This window comes from Lampetra fluviatilis, chromosome 28, assembly GCF_964198595.1.
Source record: "Lampetra fluviatilis chromosome 28, kcLamFluv1.1, whole genome shotgun sequence".
In the NCBI taxonomy this organism is placed as follows: Eukaryota; Metazoa; Chordata; class Hyperoartia; order Petromyzontiformes; family Petromyzontidae; genus Lampetra; species Lampetra fluviatilis.
The window spans coordinates 5,941,718-5,962,223 of NC_136302.1; the positions used below are offsets into that span (position 1 = coordinate 5,941,718).

Sequence of the window (20,506 nt, forward strand, 5' to 3'; positions counted from 1 at the left end):
AATACAAATGTATTGTTTTAACTATAACATTTTTATTGTTTTATAAATATCTTTTTATATTTTTTTATTTCCCTTCTACGTGACTTTACCGAAAGAACCAAGAATACAACGTTCACCTCATCTTCTTGGTTCTTTTCGGTAAAGTCACGTAGAAGGGAAATAATAAAAGAATAAAAATATAAAACAAATTTTTATTGTTTTAATAATAAAAAGAATAATACCAATGTATTGTTTTAACAATAAAAATGTTATTGTTTTATATTTCTATTATTTTATTATTTCCCTTCTACGTGACTTTACCGAAAAAAACAAGAATATGAATCCCCTGCAGTCACGAAAGCTTTCAATCAAAACGTTCACCTCGCTTAAATTATTTTTGTTAACTTTATTTTTGTATTTGTTACAGGGATTTGTTTTTCGTGTAATTATTTCACTCGTTTATGTTTGTTCTTTGCTTACTTAACCGGTGGGGGAGGGGAGAACAACCTTAAGATGTTTTATATTTTCAGGAGGTTCCTTGCCACGTTTTCTCTACAAGGGGCACGACATTGTCGCTGTCGCCGTGTGTGGATCTGCCGTGGGGAGCGCAGTGGCGACCACCCCCCAGCTCGATTCCCACTCACGGACAACACCGGAGACGATTATCTGAACCGGGCCTCCCCTAGGTCGACTCAGCCTCAAACGAGCGTGAGTGAAATAATTAAAATAAAACATAATAAAATACATTTTATTATGTTTTATTTTTATTATTGTATTATTAAAATAATAATAAATGTATTTTATTACGTAGAATTTATTATTATTTTCTTAATAAAGTAATGTATTTTAGTATGTTTTATTTTTTATTATTTTATTATTTCCCTTCTACGTGACTTTACCGAAAGAACCAAGAAGATGAATCCCTGCAGTCACGAAAGCTTTAAATCGAAATTTGTCGTGAGTGAGTCGTCTTGTGTCCCATCCACTGCAACGTGCGGCAGTGGCAGCAGCCGCGAGCTTCAATGGTGAGCGCCTTCCACTCCACCTCCCGCTCCACGTTCGCGTTCTCCGCAAATGCAGCGGCGTCGCTTCCTCCTCCTCCTCCCCCCTCCTCTGAGACTGTCGTCGTGTAGCCCCGTGCCGACCACAGCGCGCTCACGACGCCCCGTGCCTCGTCTGTGCCGCGAACGAAGTGAAAATGACACTCGCGGAGACGAGGCCTAGCGGCGGTCGCAGCCTACGGTGTTGCCTGGATTTTCTTACGGGCTGATTTGGGCCTGGCAGCCCCCCGCCCCCCCGGAATGTAAAGATATCGAATGTTCTCTTAAACGAAACGATGCTCTCCTTGACGCTTTCGTACCTTCAGTAGATTAGCAGATACTTGTTTTCTGCGGGGGAGGGAGGGGAGTGGTATATATTTCAAATCATGATGGTTATACTGGTAGGAACCTCTGGTTACACCAGCCCACAGGGGATTATTGTATCCGTTCGTCGTGCAGGGAGGGGCTGGGTGGGGAGGGGCTGGGTGGGGAGGGGCTGGTCACCCCGTGGTGCCCTTATAAAACTCAACGTTTAACCTACTCACGCCGGCTTGTGCCCGCCCTCACAGTCGGACATATTTGCGGAATACACCACGCCGCTGTTGACCCTGGCCATTGACCGAGCAACCCAACGTTCCTACCAGCTCCCTCCGCAGGAATGTGTTATGCGGTATCGTATCATCAAATAAGAACCTACGGGCCCGGCCGGCGAAGGGGGGAGGCCCTCATTCAGCATTGGATTGACAAAACGTGTGTGCATGTTCGTGTCTTCATTAACCTCCGATTGCCAGGCATCATAGATAATTATTTACCCATAACACAGGATTCCATCGCATGACTTGAGCAATCCACCTATCCCATATGGTTGGTGTACCGCTTGTAAACCATCACTGGAGGCGAGGGTTGGCGGATCACACAAATGCTGTGAAACTCCCTGTCGGGAGGCGCTATACCCTGGCTCACCAGTAGGAAGGGAGTATACAAGGAAGTGGACAAACCTCCCTCCACCTGTCATCTCTCCCGGGATAGAGTGTTGCCCCCTCGCACGCGTGGGTTTTCTCCGGGTGATCCGGTTTCGTCCCACGCTTACCAATTCGTTGAAAACTTTCAACTAAATCCCCAATGCAGGACGCTCCAAGAAGAGTCCTTGGATAAATGAGCAATGCGAACACAGCAAAGAGTTGCGGTGACGTCGCCGTCAACGAGTTGATGTTGCTTTTCGATTTTTATATATTTTTTTACATCCCAGGAGCCACAGCAGCAGTCGGGAGAGGGCGGTGAGCAGTACAAATTGGCCAAAGAGAAGCTGGAAAGCTGGCTCAACCGCAGCATGAAAATACGCATGAGCGACGGGCGCACGCTGGTGGGGTCCTTCCTCTGCACTGACCGCGACTGTAATGTCATCCTCGGCTCGGCGCAGGAGTACCTCAAAGGCACCGGTAATATCACTCGCTCATTTGTGTTCAATTTGACCGTCAGTTTGAACCCGACGAACAATGGCATGTTGTGCTACCCTTAGTAGTGGTGCACAAGGGGGTAACACAAACTCAGCCAAAAAATTCTAGATTTGAAGCTTTCGTGACTGCAATGATTCATATTCTTAGGTTTTTTCGGTAAAGTCACGTAGGTAAAAACATTAAAAAGTAAAATAAAATAAAAATCACGACGTTTCGGAGGCAACACAAGCTTCCGTCTTCAGGTGGTACCGTCACAGCCACGACAGCTGTATCAAGTAAATGAGAGATTGCAGGAGTTACCACTGCGTTTATATAATGGTTGGAGAAGGTGGTGGGGCAAGGGCCGCATGCTTATTATTAATATGGTAAGGTGAGGTTTGAGACTAAGAATAGACTGCATCACGGTTGAAATTATGTCAACCGTGATGACGGAGTAATCATTGGAAAGATGTGATTAACCATGCAAAAAAGATTTAACTACACTTATTTGCCAATCTTATTTGACAGACAACCATTACTGTTTAACCATGTTTAGTGGTGGTCTTCTTGTTACAGGTTGAGTCACAAACCGCACCTCTCCATAACAAAGGCTCAGCCTTTGTTATGGAGAGGTGCAGTCTATTCTTAGTCTCAAACCTCACCTTACCATATTAATAATAAGTATGCGGCCCTTGCCCCACCACCTTCTCCAACCATTATATAAACGCAGCGGTAACTCCTGCAATCTCTCATTTACTTGATACAGCTGTCGTGGCTGTGACGGTACCACCTGAAGACGGAAGCTTGTGTTGCCTCCGAAACGTCGTGATTTTTATTTTATTTTACTTTTTAATGTTTTTACCTACGTGACTTTACCGAAAAAACCTAAGAATATCAGCCAAAAAACTTTGGCAATAACACTGCCCGAAAGAGTAAAATATACAAGAGGTGAGTGACATTTCCAGAAATGTCCCTTATGTATGCACGTATGTTTAACTTCTTGTTAAATCCAGATTGAGTATTCAATAAAGATTTAAAAGTTGCATAGCTCAAAAGCATTGTCACCTATGAAAAATGTGACATTGCTTTAAATGTCACAGTTTTTTCCTGTTTAAGGAAGTATTTTCGGTTTAAATTTCGATGTAAAGCTTTCGTGACTGCAGGGATTCATCTTCTTGGTTCTTTCGGTGAAGTCACGTAGAAGGGAAGTAATAAAATAATAAAAAATAAAACATAATAAAATAATTCTCACGACGTTTCGGCCATAACGCAAGCAGCCGTCTGAATGACGCTGTCTCCCCGACAGACCTGGTTTTCACCTGAGGACGGCTGCATGCGTTGTGGCCGAAACGTCGTGAGAATTCACTATGGGAACCTCATTTGCCAGTAAAAATATGATAATTGTTTTTTTTACCCTTCTATCTGGCAACAAAACTGACACCTTTTTACAAGGAGTCATGTTTGCATAGACCGCAATACCTGCAGTCATAATACAAACAAAAGAACATAACTCTGATAATGTGCACTGTCCTTGAAGTTGATTGGTCCACACCCGAGACAGCTTTCCTTAGAGCCTAGTCTCACATGGTGTTGGACCAGATGACGCCAAAAGGCGCACAACTCAAAGACAATGCACCATCAGAGTATGAGAGCTCGGGGCAAGCATCTACACTATGGGAACCTCATTTGCCAGTAAAAATATGATAATTGGTTTTTTACCCTTCTATCTGGCAACAAAACTGACACCTTTTTACAAGGAGTCATGTTTGCATAGACCGCAATACCTGCAGTCATAATACAAACAAAAGAACATAACTCTGATAATGTGCACTGTCCTTGAAGTTGATTGGTCCACACCCGAGACAGCTTTCCTTAGAGCCTAGTCTCACATGGTGTTGGACCAGATGACGCCAAAAGGCGCACAACTCAAAGACAATGCACCATCAGAGTATGAGAGCTCGGGGCAAGCATCTACACTATGGGAACCTCATTTGCCAGTAAATGAGGTTCCCATGTTCTTTTGTTTGTATTATGACTGCAGGTATTGCGGTCTATGCAAACATGACTTGTCGTGAGAATTATTTTATTATGTTTTATTTTTATTATTTTATTACTTCCCTTCTACGTGACTTTACCGAAAGAACCAAGAAGATATTTTCGGTTTGTTGAGTTTTTGTTCAGTTCTGAAAGTAGATGGGAGACGGTTTTAATTCATTAAACTATATATGTATCCAGGAAAGCCAAAATTGTGCCTGAGACTCTTCCTGCATTATGACGTTTATGCAGTTCCATTGAAGAAGAAACCTGAATATTTAGTTTTCATCGTGTAAGCTTGACTGTGACCTTGAACGTGATTTGTTGGTAGTAGGCAAAAAGAGATGAAAATGGCACGTGTTTGCATGCTTGTGTGTGTTTACATACAGAACCATCTTCACAAGGGGAAGCACGAGTTCTGGGTCTCGCCATGGTGCCTGGGCATCACATTCTCTCCATCGAGGTGGAGACGAATAGTAGACACCCCCCTGACATGTGATGAAGCGACATCTCTTGACCGCAGACTTGGGACTTGAATTCCCATAATTTACACCTCTTAAAACATTAGCATTTGAAACAGAGTTCTGTGCTTATTGCCGATAATGCTCTGCTTGGCCACTCCTTAACTGGAATGCAACTGTTCAAACTCTTTGGTTCTTTCGGTAAAGTCACGTCGGTATAAAATAAATCACGTTTCGGGCGCAACACAAGCGTCCATCATCAGGTGATGATGGACATCAGGTGATGATGGACATCAGGTGATGATGGACACTTGTGTTGCACCCGAAACGATTTATTTTATTTTATACCTACGTGATTTTATCGAAAGAACCAAAGAGTATGGATTCCTGCAGTCACGAAAGCTTCAAATCCAGATTGCAACTGTTCAAGTTAAGGTGGCCATGTATTTGTTTATTCATGTGTTCCAATAAGTGCCGATAAATACTGTAATGATGCGTTAAAAGCAGAATGGAGAATACTTCGTGATATGTTAAGTGATCTGAGGCACATCAGCACCCACTCACGTTATAAGAATATATTTTTGAAGTGTAATGTTTGCCAAAGTTTGGGGATAGTTCCTCAAGTGTCGTGCTTTGCAGTACCTTCCGATTTGAGCATTAAGACCCTGTGATTTATAAAGAGGAGTTGGCAACAATGATGACATTAGTGTTGGTATCATGCCCATGTGTTAGACATTGCGTCCACAATATCAATAAAAAGTATTTTTTTTTATGATTACATGTGCTTAATGTATCCAGTTTCTCGAGATTGGTATAAAGAATGGCAATTCATACATAACCTTGGAAATCTTGAGTACACACTAGGAAGTGAAATGGCACGTTTTGAATATTGTCAGTGTACATAAGTTATTGTTTTCTATCAATGTATTGTTTACATGCGAAAAAGTGTCTCAAAGAGATATAAGATTGTCTAAATAATAGGTTACGTTTTGATGGAAAGGCACGTGAATGGAAACTAAGGCAAAGATTATGAACGTTATGAAGTGAATAAAAGAAACATCTTTGCATCAGTGTATATTTACAGTACTCATGGTTAATTGGACTGACCTCTTAAACCTTAAAATGTAATGTTACTTTATAGAGAACGCATTTAACTTTATACTTTGGCACCACGTATGTATGAATTAGCGAAAACAACATTATTTATTTTTATGAAAACTTTTTATTTTGCATTTAATACTTGGACAGACTGCATGTAGTAACTTTTTTGGAACTATTGTACGGTACTACATTTTGCTAGAAATTAATACGTACATTTTTTTAAAGCAACTGCTTTATAATAAAGCTGGATATTTCCTGTATACACGTAACTTTCTACAATACCTCCAGTACACGTTTACAATTGAAGTGCATATTTAACATCCTTAAAATTACATCTTTCTCAAATCGCACTTTTAATCTCGAAAATTGGTGCATCTGTACATCTTTAACTTAAAACTTGCGTTACATGTAGTGATTCACAATGTACAAGGATCGCGATAAGATGAATGAAACGTCCATAATATACATTATATAAATTTTCATGTCAAATCCAAAGTTGTAATCACTTGCATGTCCAAAGGAGCCATCTGTATTGAGGGAATAAAAAAAGCTTTGGGAATTATACTAATAATTAATTGTGAGAAAAGGGTGACCTGAAAAGTAAGATCTTATTCTTTTACGTACTTGGTAGATATGTTAGGTTCTCAACTTTTTGAACCACGCATGAACATTCACATGTAAATGTGTAGCGCCTCAATGGTATAGAGTATGCAAGTCGTTTTCACCCCTTCATTTTTCCATCAATCCTTGGTTATGATAAATGCTTACCCCAATGGCCTGTGACATTCCTTTCACTACATCCTTTCAGAATCGGCTCTCCTCCATTGTTATAAACTGTTCCTAAATAAGAGTTTTTCATTTGCTAAAGAGACTATTCTATTACATTGTGCAATTTAGAAAATAAAATTGGAGTAGATGGGGACAGGCCCTTAGTAATAATACATCAATTCATGGCCCTTGTGTCAATCTATTGTTGATGAAGGCCTCCCTGTCTTGCCAGCTATGAGAATAATGTGACCATACTTTACGAAAGCTGGACATTGCGAGTTGAAGCGCAGGTCAGGACCGATTCGGTTACTCAATTGTTTATTTGCAATGGCAGTTTTAAGAACATTAAAAATGTAAAATTTAATTTAAAGCTTTCGTGAATGCAGGGGATTCATATTATTGGTTCTTTCGGTAAAGTCACGTGACTTTACCGAAAGAACTATGAATATTAAAAATGTAATTTATATAAAAGAACCCTACATTTTTTATGTTATAAACATGTTGCACATTCACACCCAGTGACTGGCAGAGTACCAACTATCACAGGCACAAACATGGCAAAATACGCAATTAAACTAACACCAAATATTTAACATTTTTTATTGCATTAAAAACATTGGGGCGAGCTCTGAAACTATATGTGATTATATGATTCCATTTGTAATGCGGGTATTCAAATCTGGTAATTTTCAATTATCTTCAGGGCTGGGCAGAGCTGCATTGAGTGGAAATGTGTTTGTGACATTTGGCGACTGAGATCAGAGCAATATATTTAATATACTGCAGGACTTGTTTTGTATCATAATGAGTAACCTGGGGCTTAAACATATTAAACAAATACTGGCTCAGTGCTTTGTATGGAAGCCAGATCCTGAAAATCATGACCAAGAAAATGGTATCCTGCCTTAATGATAAAAAATACTGCTATAGAATGGAAAATACAATACAGGATACACAGTTTTCTATGACCGTTGTCTAAAATGCAACACGATGACCGTTAAGTCAAACTTTTAAAAATAGAATATTGTTAATCAATTCTATCAATTATTAAAACGAAGCTTTAATGTGACGACATGGGACTGCATTGAAATAAGATAAACATTGACACAGCCACCTTTATAAAGAAACTACATTCATATATGCCTCACCTTTTTGTGGGAATAAGCGGTGGGAAGAAATTGTTGTTAAACATGCCAAGGCTTATCGTATTGCGATAAGAAATGAGATATCCGTTTCTCATCACTGCACAATCAACTTCAAATTAAATAGCATGAGGTGCATAGGTAGCGGCGATAATGTCAAATACAAAAGCTATTGTTACTGCCGATATTGTTACTGCCGATAATGCCTTTAAGCAACAAAATCTATACATTGTAATCAACGTAATTAAAGTGTCACAATGACCCCTACTGAATACTTTATTTACAGCATATGTATTACATATATTCGTAGCGTTATCACAGAAGTCGCATCGCAATTGTGCTGTCCCGTGGCAAGGCACATGGGGGGCAGGCATCGTTCAGAGCTGCGTAAAGATCGCGGTGTCGCAAGAGAACGTGGCTTCTAAAAAAAAAGACTTCACAACGACGACCAAACGTCATAACACGCCATCAAACAGTGCTCTTTCAGCCTTCGATAATCACGGCTCACTATCTACAGACAAATGCAACAACTGGCACACTTAAAACGCATTTAGAATGCAATAATTCGCATCAGGTAATCAGTTGACTCGACTTAAGGCCTCCTCGCTCACAATACAGGAGGACGTTTGACATCAGGCGACCACAAAAGATCTGCGATCGGTTGAATGAAATGACTTAAGTGATATCAATTAGCTTGCAATGGAAAGCACTGTGAGCCAAGTGACAGTCGCTTAAGGAATTGTATGCAACTGGTCATTGAACCAAGGACCACATTGTTGCTGGGCTCCGTGTTCCAAATTAACCATCTCATTAAGTGGCACCCAGAGGCACTTTCATCATATCAAATGAACCCACCAAGTCCAGCTAGTGCTGTAAGTAAATCATACCAACACCGTACATCCCAGATTCATGCAGATTATTGTAAAACACAGTGTAAACTTGGTGAATTTTAATTTCCACTTTGCTGCTGATATTTTTTGTGTTTTGGCATGTATACATGTAAACAAGTATGCAAGGTGTTTATCGCTTATTATTTGTAAGTTAAACACTGGAACACGTGTGTGCAGGGGGTACAACACTTCACCACACCTCGTTTCCACAAACAGCCACCCCGATTCGACTTGCACCAGAGTTGACCCGATTTCTCCCAGAACTCCCAGCTGACGGACAACGCAATGGATATAATTTTACAATCGAGACTGGCAGTCGCCATATGGCAGAGGAAAAAAAGGAAGGTTTTGAGCCTCGACTTGAACAGGAGTGGGGAGTCGGCAGCAATGATGGCTGGGGGAAGGTGCTTCCCGGACTACGGAGAAAGCCTTTGGCGCTTGAGTGGAGATTGCATGCATGGGAGTAGAGGGATTATAGGATGGAGAGGGGTTGGTGAGGGCAAGTCCATTGAGCATCTTGAATATGGTGAATGCAATGTTGAAGTTGATTAAGGATTGGCACACAGTGGGTGGCTAAGTGCATTCGGGTGACTTCTCATTTATGGGTGCGAAGTTAGGCACTGACTTATCATATCATCCGGAGTTTAGACAGGCATTTGAGGAAGGTGTAGAAGAGGGAGTTGCAATAGCCGAGCGAAGTTTGACCGATCCCTTCTTAAATACAGTATTTTCCTACGTGGAAGGAAACTGGAATGCCCAGTCTGACACTCGACATCCACACAAACAGGTCGGCAACCTTCTTGTTGTACTGCCACCCACTGACCACCGCCCCAGCCCCGGTGCGATGGGGAGTCTCGCGCACACCATCAAATTCACTCGGACCCCCCTTCGTTCTCGGGCAGTCTCCCCAACTGGGGGACACATTCATCCCCTTCGTTTGCGGAAGACTCCCCCACAAGTTTCTCACACTATTGTGGGGACGCCGTAGCTGCAGTCGCCGTCATCGCCGCCGTCACCGCCGTCACCGCCGTCACCGCCGTCGCCCCCCCCGCCCTCCACGGAGGTCAGGAGACACTCTCGCTCGCGCACGTTCTCCTCTCGCACGCTGCCGCTTGCCACGGGCTCCACCACCCGGCTCGGGAACCAGCCGCGCTGGCGATCGGACATGCGCTCGCCCTCGTACCAGCCTGCCAGGCGCACGCACGCACGCAGTTAGGAGCGGCGAGCTGTCGCCCGTCACGAGCGCACGGTTCGGGTTTTTACTGCGTCTTTAGAAAACCCACGACCAAGGTCACGCAGAATTCTGCCCGATGTGGATGTTGAGGTTGGGTGTAGAGGCTTTTGACACGGTTAGCATGGTTGGCTACGTACGGTGTGAAAGAAGTTCAACATACACACAAGCCTCAACACATTTGTTAATGACACTGTGTGGCCTTACAGCAGCTCTTTGGTTATTTCGGTAAGGTCACGTAGAAAGAAAAAATAATAAATTAAATAATAGCGCTATATTATTGTAGTGGTGATACGCGCTGGGTGTATATGTCGTGTGCCAGCGCGTATGTACGGGTGTGTGTGTGGTGACGCGCGCTGACGGGGAGGAGCAGGCGTCAGTGCGCGGGTGGGGGTAGTGCTGCTGATTGGCTGTGTGCCGGTGACGCGCCCAGAGGGAGTGATCGGGTAGCAGCGCGGTGTGATTGGTCGGGGAGTGGAAACACGCGCTGAGCGGAACCGGATCGTAGGGATAGCGCGTGTGGATTGGGTAACTGAGGAGCGGTGCCGACGTTGAGGTCCGCATCCGCTCCGTCTCCCGGGAAGAAGGGGTATATAAGGTGATGCACAGAGGAGCAGGGGCGGAAGTGGAACCATCTAAGAATGAAGACGAAGGTGCAGAGATAGAGCCCGGAGAGGAGAGTAATGGAGAGTAGAGGAGAGTAAGGTATAAGTGTGTAGCCAGCGAGATAGAACGGTCTACACGAGCTGAGTAATGTATAGTGTGTAGCCAGCGAGATAGAACGGTCTACACGAGCTGAGTAATGTATAGTGTGTAGCCAGCGAGAGAGAACGGTCTACACGAGCCGAGTATGCATACGGTGTAGCCAGCGAGAGAGGAAGGTCTACACGAGCCGAGTATGCATACGGTGTAGCCAGAGAGAGAGATGCAAAGTCTACACGAGGCGAGTGGAGAGTGTAGCAGAGGCGCAGAGTCTACACGAGGCGAGAGAGGAGTGTAGCCGAGGCGCGGAGTCTACACGAGGCACAGAGAGCCGGCAGCACAGAATCCAGAGTCAAGAGAAGCGCATTGTGAAGAAGAGAGGCCACGCGTTGTATTGTTACAAGTCAAGATTTAATAAAAGAAGTGTGTTCCCGTCAAGGAGTTTCCTGCCGTCATTTTCCAATACTTCATTATTATAGCTATTATTTAATTATTTAATGAATTAAATAATAGCACTATTATTTGAGCTATTATTTAATTTATTATTTTCTCTTTCTACGTGACTTTACTGAAAGAACCAAAGAGTAATTCCTGCAATCACGAAAGCTCCAAATCAAGTTCATGTACAGCAGGTTGTAATAGGCCACTGTGGGGGGCTCTGCGGTGAGCTGCAGTAGGCAGTGCAGCAACACAATGTCGCCCTGCACTTCGATGCTCCCATGGTTATGCTCCCTGCCTTCACTAACTGGCACGTACCACCATGGCAAAGCGTGGTCAAACAACCCCCATGATCCGCACCGTATAGGAAGGCCCTCAGCCAGCAGCAGATTGACACAAGCGCTGCGCTTGTTGTGTGCACCTCCGATTAGCACACACATGTGTGCACGTACAGCAGAGGTCGCAACCGGGTACCCGATACCCGTACCCTACCCGATACCCGGCTACCCGTACCCGGCCGGGTACGGGTACCCGCGTTTGCGACCCTGGTGCGGCCGGGTACGGGTACGGGTAGGCCGTGAGTCACTGGTGAGTAACTGTTTGTCACTCATTTTCCAACGTCTCGTCTCTTCTCACAATTCAAGTTCCTAGAATAAACCCACCTGTGCCTGCAACATGGCTTCATCCCAGAGGTCGCAATCAGGTACCCGATACCCGTACCCTACCCGTACCCGGCTGGGTACGGATAGGGTACGGGTACGGCCAGGTACGGGTACGGATACCCGTTTGCGACCCTGGAGCGGCCGGGTACGGGTAAGGAATCAAAACTCGTTTGCGACCTCTGACGTACAGCCGAAGCAGCCTCTACACAGGGCAACTGCTGCTCACTTCCAAAGCACGCAGGGAGGGTCTCCGCCCCCCTCCCCCCAGGTCGCTCACCATCCGTGGTCTTGCGCAGGATGAAGAAGGAGTCGGCAAAATCCAGTGTCATCTCGTCGGCCTCCTGAGCTTTGTAAGGCTTGATGCAGCAGACCTGCTCGCAGTCCGCTGTGCATACGGTGTTGTGTGTGTGTGTGGGTCAAACTGAAACACTTTTAGCAGGTAAGGCATACCGAGTTACATAGCAATTTTTTTTCCCAGAAGCGACCTGGCCACAAATAATTGCTCAACGAAGCGGCTTGTCATCCTGTGGATATTTATAGCAGTCAAATACTCCAAACGCATGGCGATTCTAGATGTGGAGGGAAACACTGGAGGACCCGGAGAAAAATCCACGCGATCACAGAGAGAGAGAGACACGCAAATTCCAAATATACAGGCGTCAAGGTCGGGATCGAACCCACGACCTCCTGCATACCAGGCAAGGGAGTTAATATCTCGCCACATTGTGGAGTGTTAGTGTAGCGGTGAGCACGCTGCGCTACAAACCCGGCAAACAGTTCGATTTCTGCTCATGACTAACACCAGGTGACGATTATCTGAACCAGTCCTGGGCTCCCCTAGGTCGACTCAGCCTCATATGAGTACCTGGTGCGGTGTGTAAACAATGCAACTAGGGAGACAAAGGCGGCCGGGCATGGTGCTGGCCACCCACTCCCTCGTGTGCCTTGCCGGCGTTCATAGGTGCTCGCTAACAACACTGCCCCAGCAGCCTGCAAAGGCTACACAGGGGATCTTTGTCTTCGAATAGCAGTAAAAATAAATTAGATGAATTGAAAAATAAAGTACAATGTCGATTAGCACAGATGGCTACGTATGGTGCAAGCGAAGTTCAACGTACATTAATAAATACAAGAAGCATATTGGGATGGAAAATCCCAAGGGGCCAAACGAATGCAACAACGGGACTGAGATTTTTTTTCTTTTCAAATCAGTGGCCGAGCACCGCGCCCCAAAGGTCCAAAATGCCCAGCGACCAGCAACAAACGTCACTTGAAGGTGTCATGTTCTATAGACATTTACACGTCAGACCTTGTAACACAGTCATGTATCCTCGATCTCGCGTACATTCGCCAACTTCTAGAGTACAGTAGAGCACATTACGATGTTTAAAGCAGTTTGCGCTTAATTTGTGTTAAGCAAACTCTGCATACATAATAGCGCAACTTTCATTTTCTCCAGGTGCTCACATATCCAACATTTTCAAGTAACCACTCATATAGCCTTTTTTCCCCCCCCTCAGCAAGTTGGATATTCGAGTTGATATATTCCATCAAAAATGCCGTGAGTGTCTCTTAGCCATATATATATTTTTTTAAGTTGTTTGTGTCTGGACATGCATGACACCCTATGGTGGCTATACCCTTGGCCTAATGTCCCCCCCTCCCCTATAAAAATATATATTATCTCTGTAATCAAGACCGGAACTTCCCCAGACCACAAGCTCTCTTTCTCGACTGACCATAGAAGCCATACGCCTCCGACGGTGTTTTGTTCCGCTTCGGATTGATGGCAGTGATCCATCGCTTCTGCTCATTCCTGCACAACGAGAAAAAGGAGACAAACATTGCTTGAGAAAAACTCAAAGCAAGAGAGGATACGAGATTTGTTTTTTGTCAATTACGAGCCATCCTCCGCAACATCACGGAATGAACAGAGGGAGGCAACGAGTCATGGACACTAAGTTTGGGTGACGTTAAGGTAAAAGCTCTCCCTCCTGCTGAAACCAACAATTAGGTGGAAATAATTTCCACCGACGTCCCTGAATCAGTGGTAGAAATTCCACATTCCTAGGCCAGGGGGGACCCATCTATTCATGAAAGTGGTAATCGTTTCATGAGCACCCCAGAGGGAAGATGTTGGGCTCAGTCAGCCCAAAGATTACAACTTTTGAAGTGAGTGCTCTGCCAAAAGTATCACTCACAGAGGAGTGTTCACATTTTTTATTGATTTTCGAAGGCCACTTGGAGTCCAGCATAAGTGTCATTATCTATAACAGGTTTTTTGGGTTAGATCGCGTAGATATAGAAATGTGTCATTAAACCCGCCACCACCCAACACAGCCAACCAGTAATGGTTGTCACGTAAACAATACATGGCAATTTGTCACTAGTACAGCACACCGGTGTGTTGGAGAGCCAAGCCACACCATTTACAATCTGAGTACTAGTGTCATTATTGATACCGTGTACTAGTGTCAATATGATCCTAATACGTGTAATTATTTTGACACTTATTAGTGCCATTATATCAGAAAGATTTGATGTGACTGCATTTGCCGGTGCAGGGCAGAATTATTTGAAGGAGACCCAAGCGCAAGGTGGCAGGGATGCGGTGGAACGAGATGTGAGGACAGTGGAGGTGACGAGAGAAGAGGCACAGAACAGAAGGAGCATAAACCATCATCAGGCGAACTCCGGTCATCCTTGCAGCAGCAGCAACTTCTGGCTGGCCATCGAATAAAGTTGGTCACCGCATGGCACGTTTTCAGATCCGCTTCTGCGGCCGTCTGGAAGGCTCTTCCTTCTGATATTAGGAAGCCGCTGGAGCTATGCATTTTTATAGATTGAAAACGAATTTGTCTAGAACTGATTAGCAGTTGGCTACGTATTGTGCAAAAGAAGTTGAACGTACATACATAAATACAAAAAGCACATGGGGGCAGAAAATCGAAGCGGCCAAACCCATGCAATAACGGGACTTTGAGCTTCTCTTTTTCAAATCAAAGTGGCCGAGCACAGGGCCCCCCAGGTCCAAAACGCCAAGCGGCCAGCAACAAACGACACCACTGAAGGCTTAATAGACAAAGAGTGAACACGTTTCTTGAATCGAGCATTATTGTAAGGACTTGGTAAGAGAGATTGATCAGAGGACTTGGAATAAGGAAGAGGGAGGAATGGCGGAGTTGCGTGAGCGTGCGACCCACTCCGATTGCGCCTTGAGGATGAACGCCTTGCGCCTCTTGCGATTGTCCAAGTTAACCTTGAGGTGGACAAGATGCCTGTGGTTCTGGATGGGCTGCTGCTCGTTCACCGACACGGCCGTCAGCTCCGCGTGCTCAAACACCAGGAAGCGTGTCCCGGCACTGCAGCAAACACAGCCAGGGAGGGCACACGGCATGAAAACCGGCGGGGGCTGGAGGCTTAAGACATTTGGTGGGGCGGCGGTGCTGGCACGCAGGTGGCTGTGGGAATGTGGGGGGGGGGGGGGGGGCAGGGGGGACGGGGGGGGGGGGAAGGATTGAACCCACGACCTCCTGCGTACCAGCCAAAGGAGCTCACATCTCGCCTCTGCGGTGTCCCAAATTGCTATGAACAGGTTTCCTTCGCTCGACGTGGGTTCGGTTTGTGGGATTTCGTGCCGTATACGTGACTAAACCTATTTCTACCCAATATTCGCGATAAGTGGTTAGAAGTTACTCTACATGCGGCTATGCGGTCGGTCATGGGGCAACATTGTGAGTGTACTGTATGTATCTTCTGTGCGCTACTCAGCAGGCAGCCGTCTCGTGCGGCTTCGCTTTGTGTGCCCATTTTTTTTGCAACGCACCTCCCGCCAAAAGGCGAGGAAACCTGTAAACTCGTAACCGGGCGGGGGCCTTTCTCGCTGCTTTTACATCGGGCCCAATTTAATTCAACGCACGAGGGCTCCGTGCCCACCACGCTACGTCGCTGTAATGCCGCTGCGTTCTCCCCGCGACGCGCTTTTCCTTTGCCACTCGTTCGGCGACGAGGCTTCAAAAACCCGGGTGGACACCTGCAAGCGATTCATGGGGGCAAGAAATCGAAATGAAACGTGCAGGAAGTGCGACAATTGCGAGCTCACTCCTTCTTGCGAGCGAAGAGCAGGAGGTCGGTGAAGAGGAACAGGTAGAGTGGCTTGAAGCTGACTTTGCTGCTGCGGAGAGTCATGCTCTGCGCCTGGTGCATCTCCATCAGCTCTCCCTGCTTGTAGAGCCACCGCGAGTGCGATATGATCGGCACCGACTGCACGCGCGCGAAAAAAGCCAGAAGGCACACACGGACGACGTTCTGCCATATCGCCTCTTGCAGACTGCTGCTAGATAGTAGGCAAGCGCTGCCCCTGCTGGCCACCGTCACTTACGGCTCGCGAAACGGAGCGGCTCACTTCGCGGCGGCCGTGGGGCAACGTGGCAACGTGGCAACGCAATTCCCGTCGTCGTGGCGGCGCCACGCGATGTGACGCGTGTCCAAAAGGGAAGGGGGGGGGGGAGGGAAATGTGGCGCGTACCTTGTCCTTGAACTCGAGCGTTTTCTCGATGTGAATGAGCTCCTCCGTCCGGCTCATCTTGAGAATACCGTCGTTGCACTCCATGATGCACTGCGGCACGGGGGGACGGGTGGACGGGTGGGGCAGCGTTGGCGCAAGACTCCTCCGCTGCCGTCCAACGCGGCAACGGCGCTAATCCGGCACCATTAACCTCTTTCCCATTCCGATGGCGTGCGCGTGTACGTCATCAGCCGTTCTTACAATTCCGTTCCGATGGCGTACGTGTTCCAATGACGTACGTACGTGTGCATCATCGGAACTAAATCGGAAGAAAAACTAAAATAAAATAACTTGATCGGTGCCGAGGCTCTCACAAGGCCGTGCGGGAGGGCGTGTGGCACAGTTTGGCGCCGGCTGTCGTAGAGTTGCGGTCGTGTCGCTACGGTTCTCTGCGGTGAGTACAATGTCTTCAAAAACAGCGGCAATATGCCTCTAAATAAAATTTACGCTAACCACTTGCATGTTCTAAGATTCAACGGTGAACGGGCCCCACCCTGCAACTTGCATAAATCTCGGAAAGGGAAAAGGTTAACTTGCTCACTGTCGTGCCTGATGCATGTGAAAACCGCTGGTGGGCTCAGCTGTCGAGGTGCACGATTTATCACTGGGTTACGAGGTTGGACAGGAAGTGGCAGTACAGAAAAAGTATTCTGAACCCCCTCTGCACGGATGCTGTGAGTGTTATTACCTCCTGTGAGTGTGGGATTTCTCTGGGTTTCCTCATTTCCTCCCACAAGCCAAAGACTCATCACAAATGAAATTGGGAAAAAACATCCCAATAAAGGACGCTGCTGAAAAAAAGAATTTAGAGACTTTGTCCTGAATAAATGGTGTAGTGATGACTTGGTGGTAACTTCTTTACGACACGAATTTTGATCACGTTGATGTGACACTAGTGATTGTAAGTTTCAGTTGGTTGTGAGTGCAAAATCCAGGTCGAAATGACATAATATTCAACCTAAAATCTAAATTCAATTTCACATCCTTCACGGACGCTGCATTGGCAAATTATTTGATGCTGCTGCACTGACAGTGGTGCACAAGCACAAATTAACCAAAAAAACTCACCACGTTCGTTCATAACAATTCCTTGAACGGCATCACACACTCCCCAAAATATTGCCTATTCTATTTTTTTTAACAGGTAAGGCCCACTGAGCTGTATAGATCTTTTTCAGAAGCAACCTGGCCACAAATGATAGTTCAGCAAAGTGGCTTATGATGTGTAAATTTAGAGCAGCCAAATATTCTTATTTTTATGACATAGTTTTCCTTCACAAAAGCCGATATGAAGCACAAGTAACTCGCACTGGAGCGATGATTTTACGACCCACACGTTAAGCGTGCAAACAAGATGTTTGTCATTCAGGAAAGATTGCGATCTTAACTTTTTACCATTTCCAATTGCTTGCTAGCCCTCTGCGCGTTCTGGTATCTTTGCGTGCCTTTCTCCGTCCTCTTGAGGATATTCTGAAAAAATACAAGAGCAGAACAAGATGTAAATATATACGTGCCAGGCCATGGGACTCGTTTGTCAAACGGCCCTCACGTGGCAGCGCCTCTCTCACCTCCACCAGCAGCTTGAGGCGCGTGATGCGCTGGAAGGGCAGCAGGAGGAAGGACGACAGCGGGAGGTTCTTGCAGCGGGGTTCACTGATCAGCCTGTTGAGAATCTGACTGAACTGTGGCGTTTCGTTTCTGCACCCGCAGACAAAATATATAAAGATCCCCCCCCCCCCGCACATTAAGAAGGCGGTAGGCATGTGACGGGTCGTGCAAGGTGTTAACTACCTCACCTGGTACATAGGAGGTCGTGGGTTCAATCCCGACCCTGACGCCTGTAGAGTTTAGTTTGCATGTTGCGTCGAACTAACATGCACATCTCAGAGAGATATGCGCCCGACTGTTGATGAGACGGTGTGCATCAAAGCTGGTCCAGAGTTTTCTTGTACTTAATCGGTGCCGCTGAAATAATGCATTCACAGAATGCTGCGAGGCCGACGATGGCTTGTGTCAAGAAAACGTTTAACCTTTACGTGGAGAGACAGACCTATGAAGGAGACAATGTCTACACATCTGTTCTGTCATTTAGCATCACAGACTGTTATAGCGACGCAGGCACAGCCCACGAGGGGGCGGTAAAAATGAATACAGTCATAACTCGGTATACGACCGCTTGAAATACGTCGAATTTGGTATACGTCGTGTTTGGACGAGAAAAAAACGTCTTGGGATACGACGTCTTGCTTGGGATACGACGCGCTTGCTAGAACTTGTATGGGTCGGGATGAGTCACCGCGTACCCACGTAGACCCCGTTCACGATTCCTCCCCTTCCTCACCACCATCCTCATAGGCTATCAACTCCTCTCAGCAAGGTAAAGTGATGTTAAAATGCAAATATATGTATTTATGTATTTACATTTATTTATGCATTTTATTTAATTAATGTATGCATTTTTATTTTTTTTATTTATGCATTTTTTTTAAATTAATGTATGAAATTTTTTATGTATGCATTTTAGTGATAAGTAGTATCTAAATTATTTTATACAACCCCATCAATGTATAATATGCCATATAAAACATAATTTCTTATACTCTGGAACGGATTATTTCCTTTCCCTTTATTTATGGGAAAAATTCGTTTGGTATACGTCATTTTCGGTATAAGTCCTACCTTCTGGAACGAATTAACGACGTATACCGAGGTACCACTGTACATCTAGTACTCACGACACGCTCGTAATGCACAAACGCAGTCTGCAGTACCTTTGACACTAGAGGATGATGCTACTATATATATATTTTGAACGTGCCAAAATTTTGGACTGTATGTTGCCGGCACACAACGGCCTACTCTTTTGAAACAACGTCACGGGGTTCTTAACACATTGACTGGGAGTGATGCAGGAGACGTGCAAGTAGTATTTTCACGGTTACCACGCACAACCGCGGCAACAACCAGGGCAGCCTTCCGGATTCTATCTGTGAACCTCGGCGACAAGTCAAGTGGTGAACAAGTCACGCTGGGTCACATCACTGCGGCAGGAAGGCAGCCATAGCGATGGAGGTACGAGCGCAGCAAGGGAGGTGCAAGCGAGCGGGTATGTGTGCGTGCGTGTGCGTGCGTGTGCGTGCGTGTGCGTGCGCGTATGTGTGTGTGCGTGCGTGTGCGTGCGTGTGCGTGCGCGTATGTGTGTGCGTGCGTGCGCGTGCGTACGCGTCCGTACGCGTGCGTGCGCGTGCTTGTGCGTGTGTGCGTGTGTGTGCGCGTGTGTGTGTGCGTGCATGCGGGAGCACAACGAGGAAGGTGCGAGTGCGCGTGTGTGTGTGCGTGTGTGTGTGCGTGTGTGTGTGTGCGTGTGCGAGTGCGCGCGTGTGTGCGTGTGTGCGCGGTTGTGTAGCAGTTAGCGCGCTGCGCCACGAACCTGGCGACCCGAGTTCGGTGCGGTGTGTAAACATCGCCCCGCGTGGTGCCGTCCACCCATCCCCTCCTGTGCCGTGCTGGCCTTCATAGGCTCTACTTACTCACACCACTTGCCCCAAGTCTGTTAAGGCTACACGGGGGATATTTGTCTCTGTGCGAGTGCGTGTGCGAGTGCGAGCATGCATGCGAGTGCGTGTGTGAGTGCCAGCGCGTGTGCGCGTGAGTTGCGTGTGTGGGGAGCGGAGGACTCACGAGAGCGTGCGTAGCGCCCGCTCCTGGTAGGGCTGGTTGGTGATGTACTTCACGTAGCAGCGGAAGTTTTTGGCCGCGTGATTGTACACGATGTCGCACACGTCCGAGATCTCCACGCTCTGACCCAGGCGCTCCTCAAGCTCCGCGAGCATTCTTCGACATCATCGGTGACAACGATGACGAAAACAATATCATCATCGTCGTCATCAAGTCATCGACATTATCAACGTCATCATTATCAGTCATCATCATAACCATCATTATCATCATCCGCATTATCTTCATCATCATCAATGCCATCTTCGCTTTCACCACCACCATCACGATCCTCCATCATTAACCATCATCTCTTTATAATTAGGAGGAGGAGAGGA

The 20,506-nt window shown here is 46.1% G+C and overlaps 2 protein-coding genes across 2 annotated transcripts in view; one reads left to right on the plus strand and one right to left on the minus strand.

The window, feature by feature from the left end:
* The first annotated feature begins 965 nt into the window (after positions 1 to 965).
* Positions 966 to 5,728, plus strand: NAA38 (N-alpha-acetyltransferase 38, NatC auxiliary subunit). The gene is made up of 3 exons (XM_078869588.1): positions 966 to 1,004; positions 2,269 to 2,458; positions 4,879 to 5,728. Exons 1-3 carry the CDS (start codon positions 1,002 to 1,004, stop codon positions 4,986 to 4,988), a joined length of 303 nt encoding a protein of 100 aa, XP_078725714.1. The 5' UTR covers positions 966 to 1,001; the 3' UTR covers positions 4,989 to 5,728.
* Positions 5,729 to 6,300: 572 nt separating this feature from the next.
* Positions 6,301 to 20,506, minus strand: part of LOC144942721 (ephexin-1-like) — a 39,715-nt gene continuing 25,509 nt past the window's right edge. Inside the window, exons 8-16 of the mRNA XM_078869587.1 lie at positions 20,133 to 20,285; positions 18,020 to 18,149; positions 17,847 to 17,921; positions 16,413 to 16,502; positions 15,987 to 16,147; positions 15,088 to 15,246; positions 13,624 to 13,700; positions 12,162 to 12,269; positions 6,301 to 10,038 (exon numbers count right to left, since the gene is read on the minus strand). Coding sequence (XP_078725713.1) covers positions 9,815 to 10,038; positions 12,162 to 12,269; positions 13,624 to 13,700; positions 15,088 to 15,246; positions 15,987 to 16,147; positions 16,413 to 16,502; positions 17,847 to 17,921; positions 18,020 to 18,149; positions 20,133 to 20,285 — 1,177 coding nt within the window. The 3' untranslated portion in view covers positions 6,301 to 9,814. The remainder of the gene's footprint in view (positions 10,039 to 12,161; positions 12,270 to 13,623; positions 13,701 to 15,087; positions 15,247 to 15,986; positions 16,148 to 16,412; positions 16,503 to 17,846; positions 17,922 to 18,019; positions 18,150 to 20,132; positions 20,286 to 20,506) is intronic.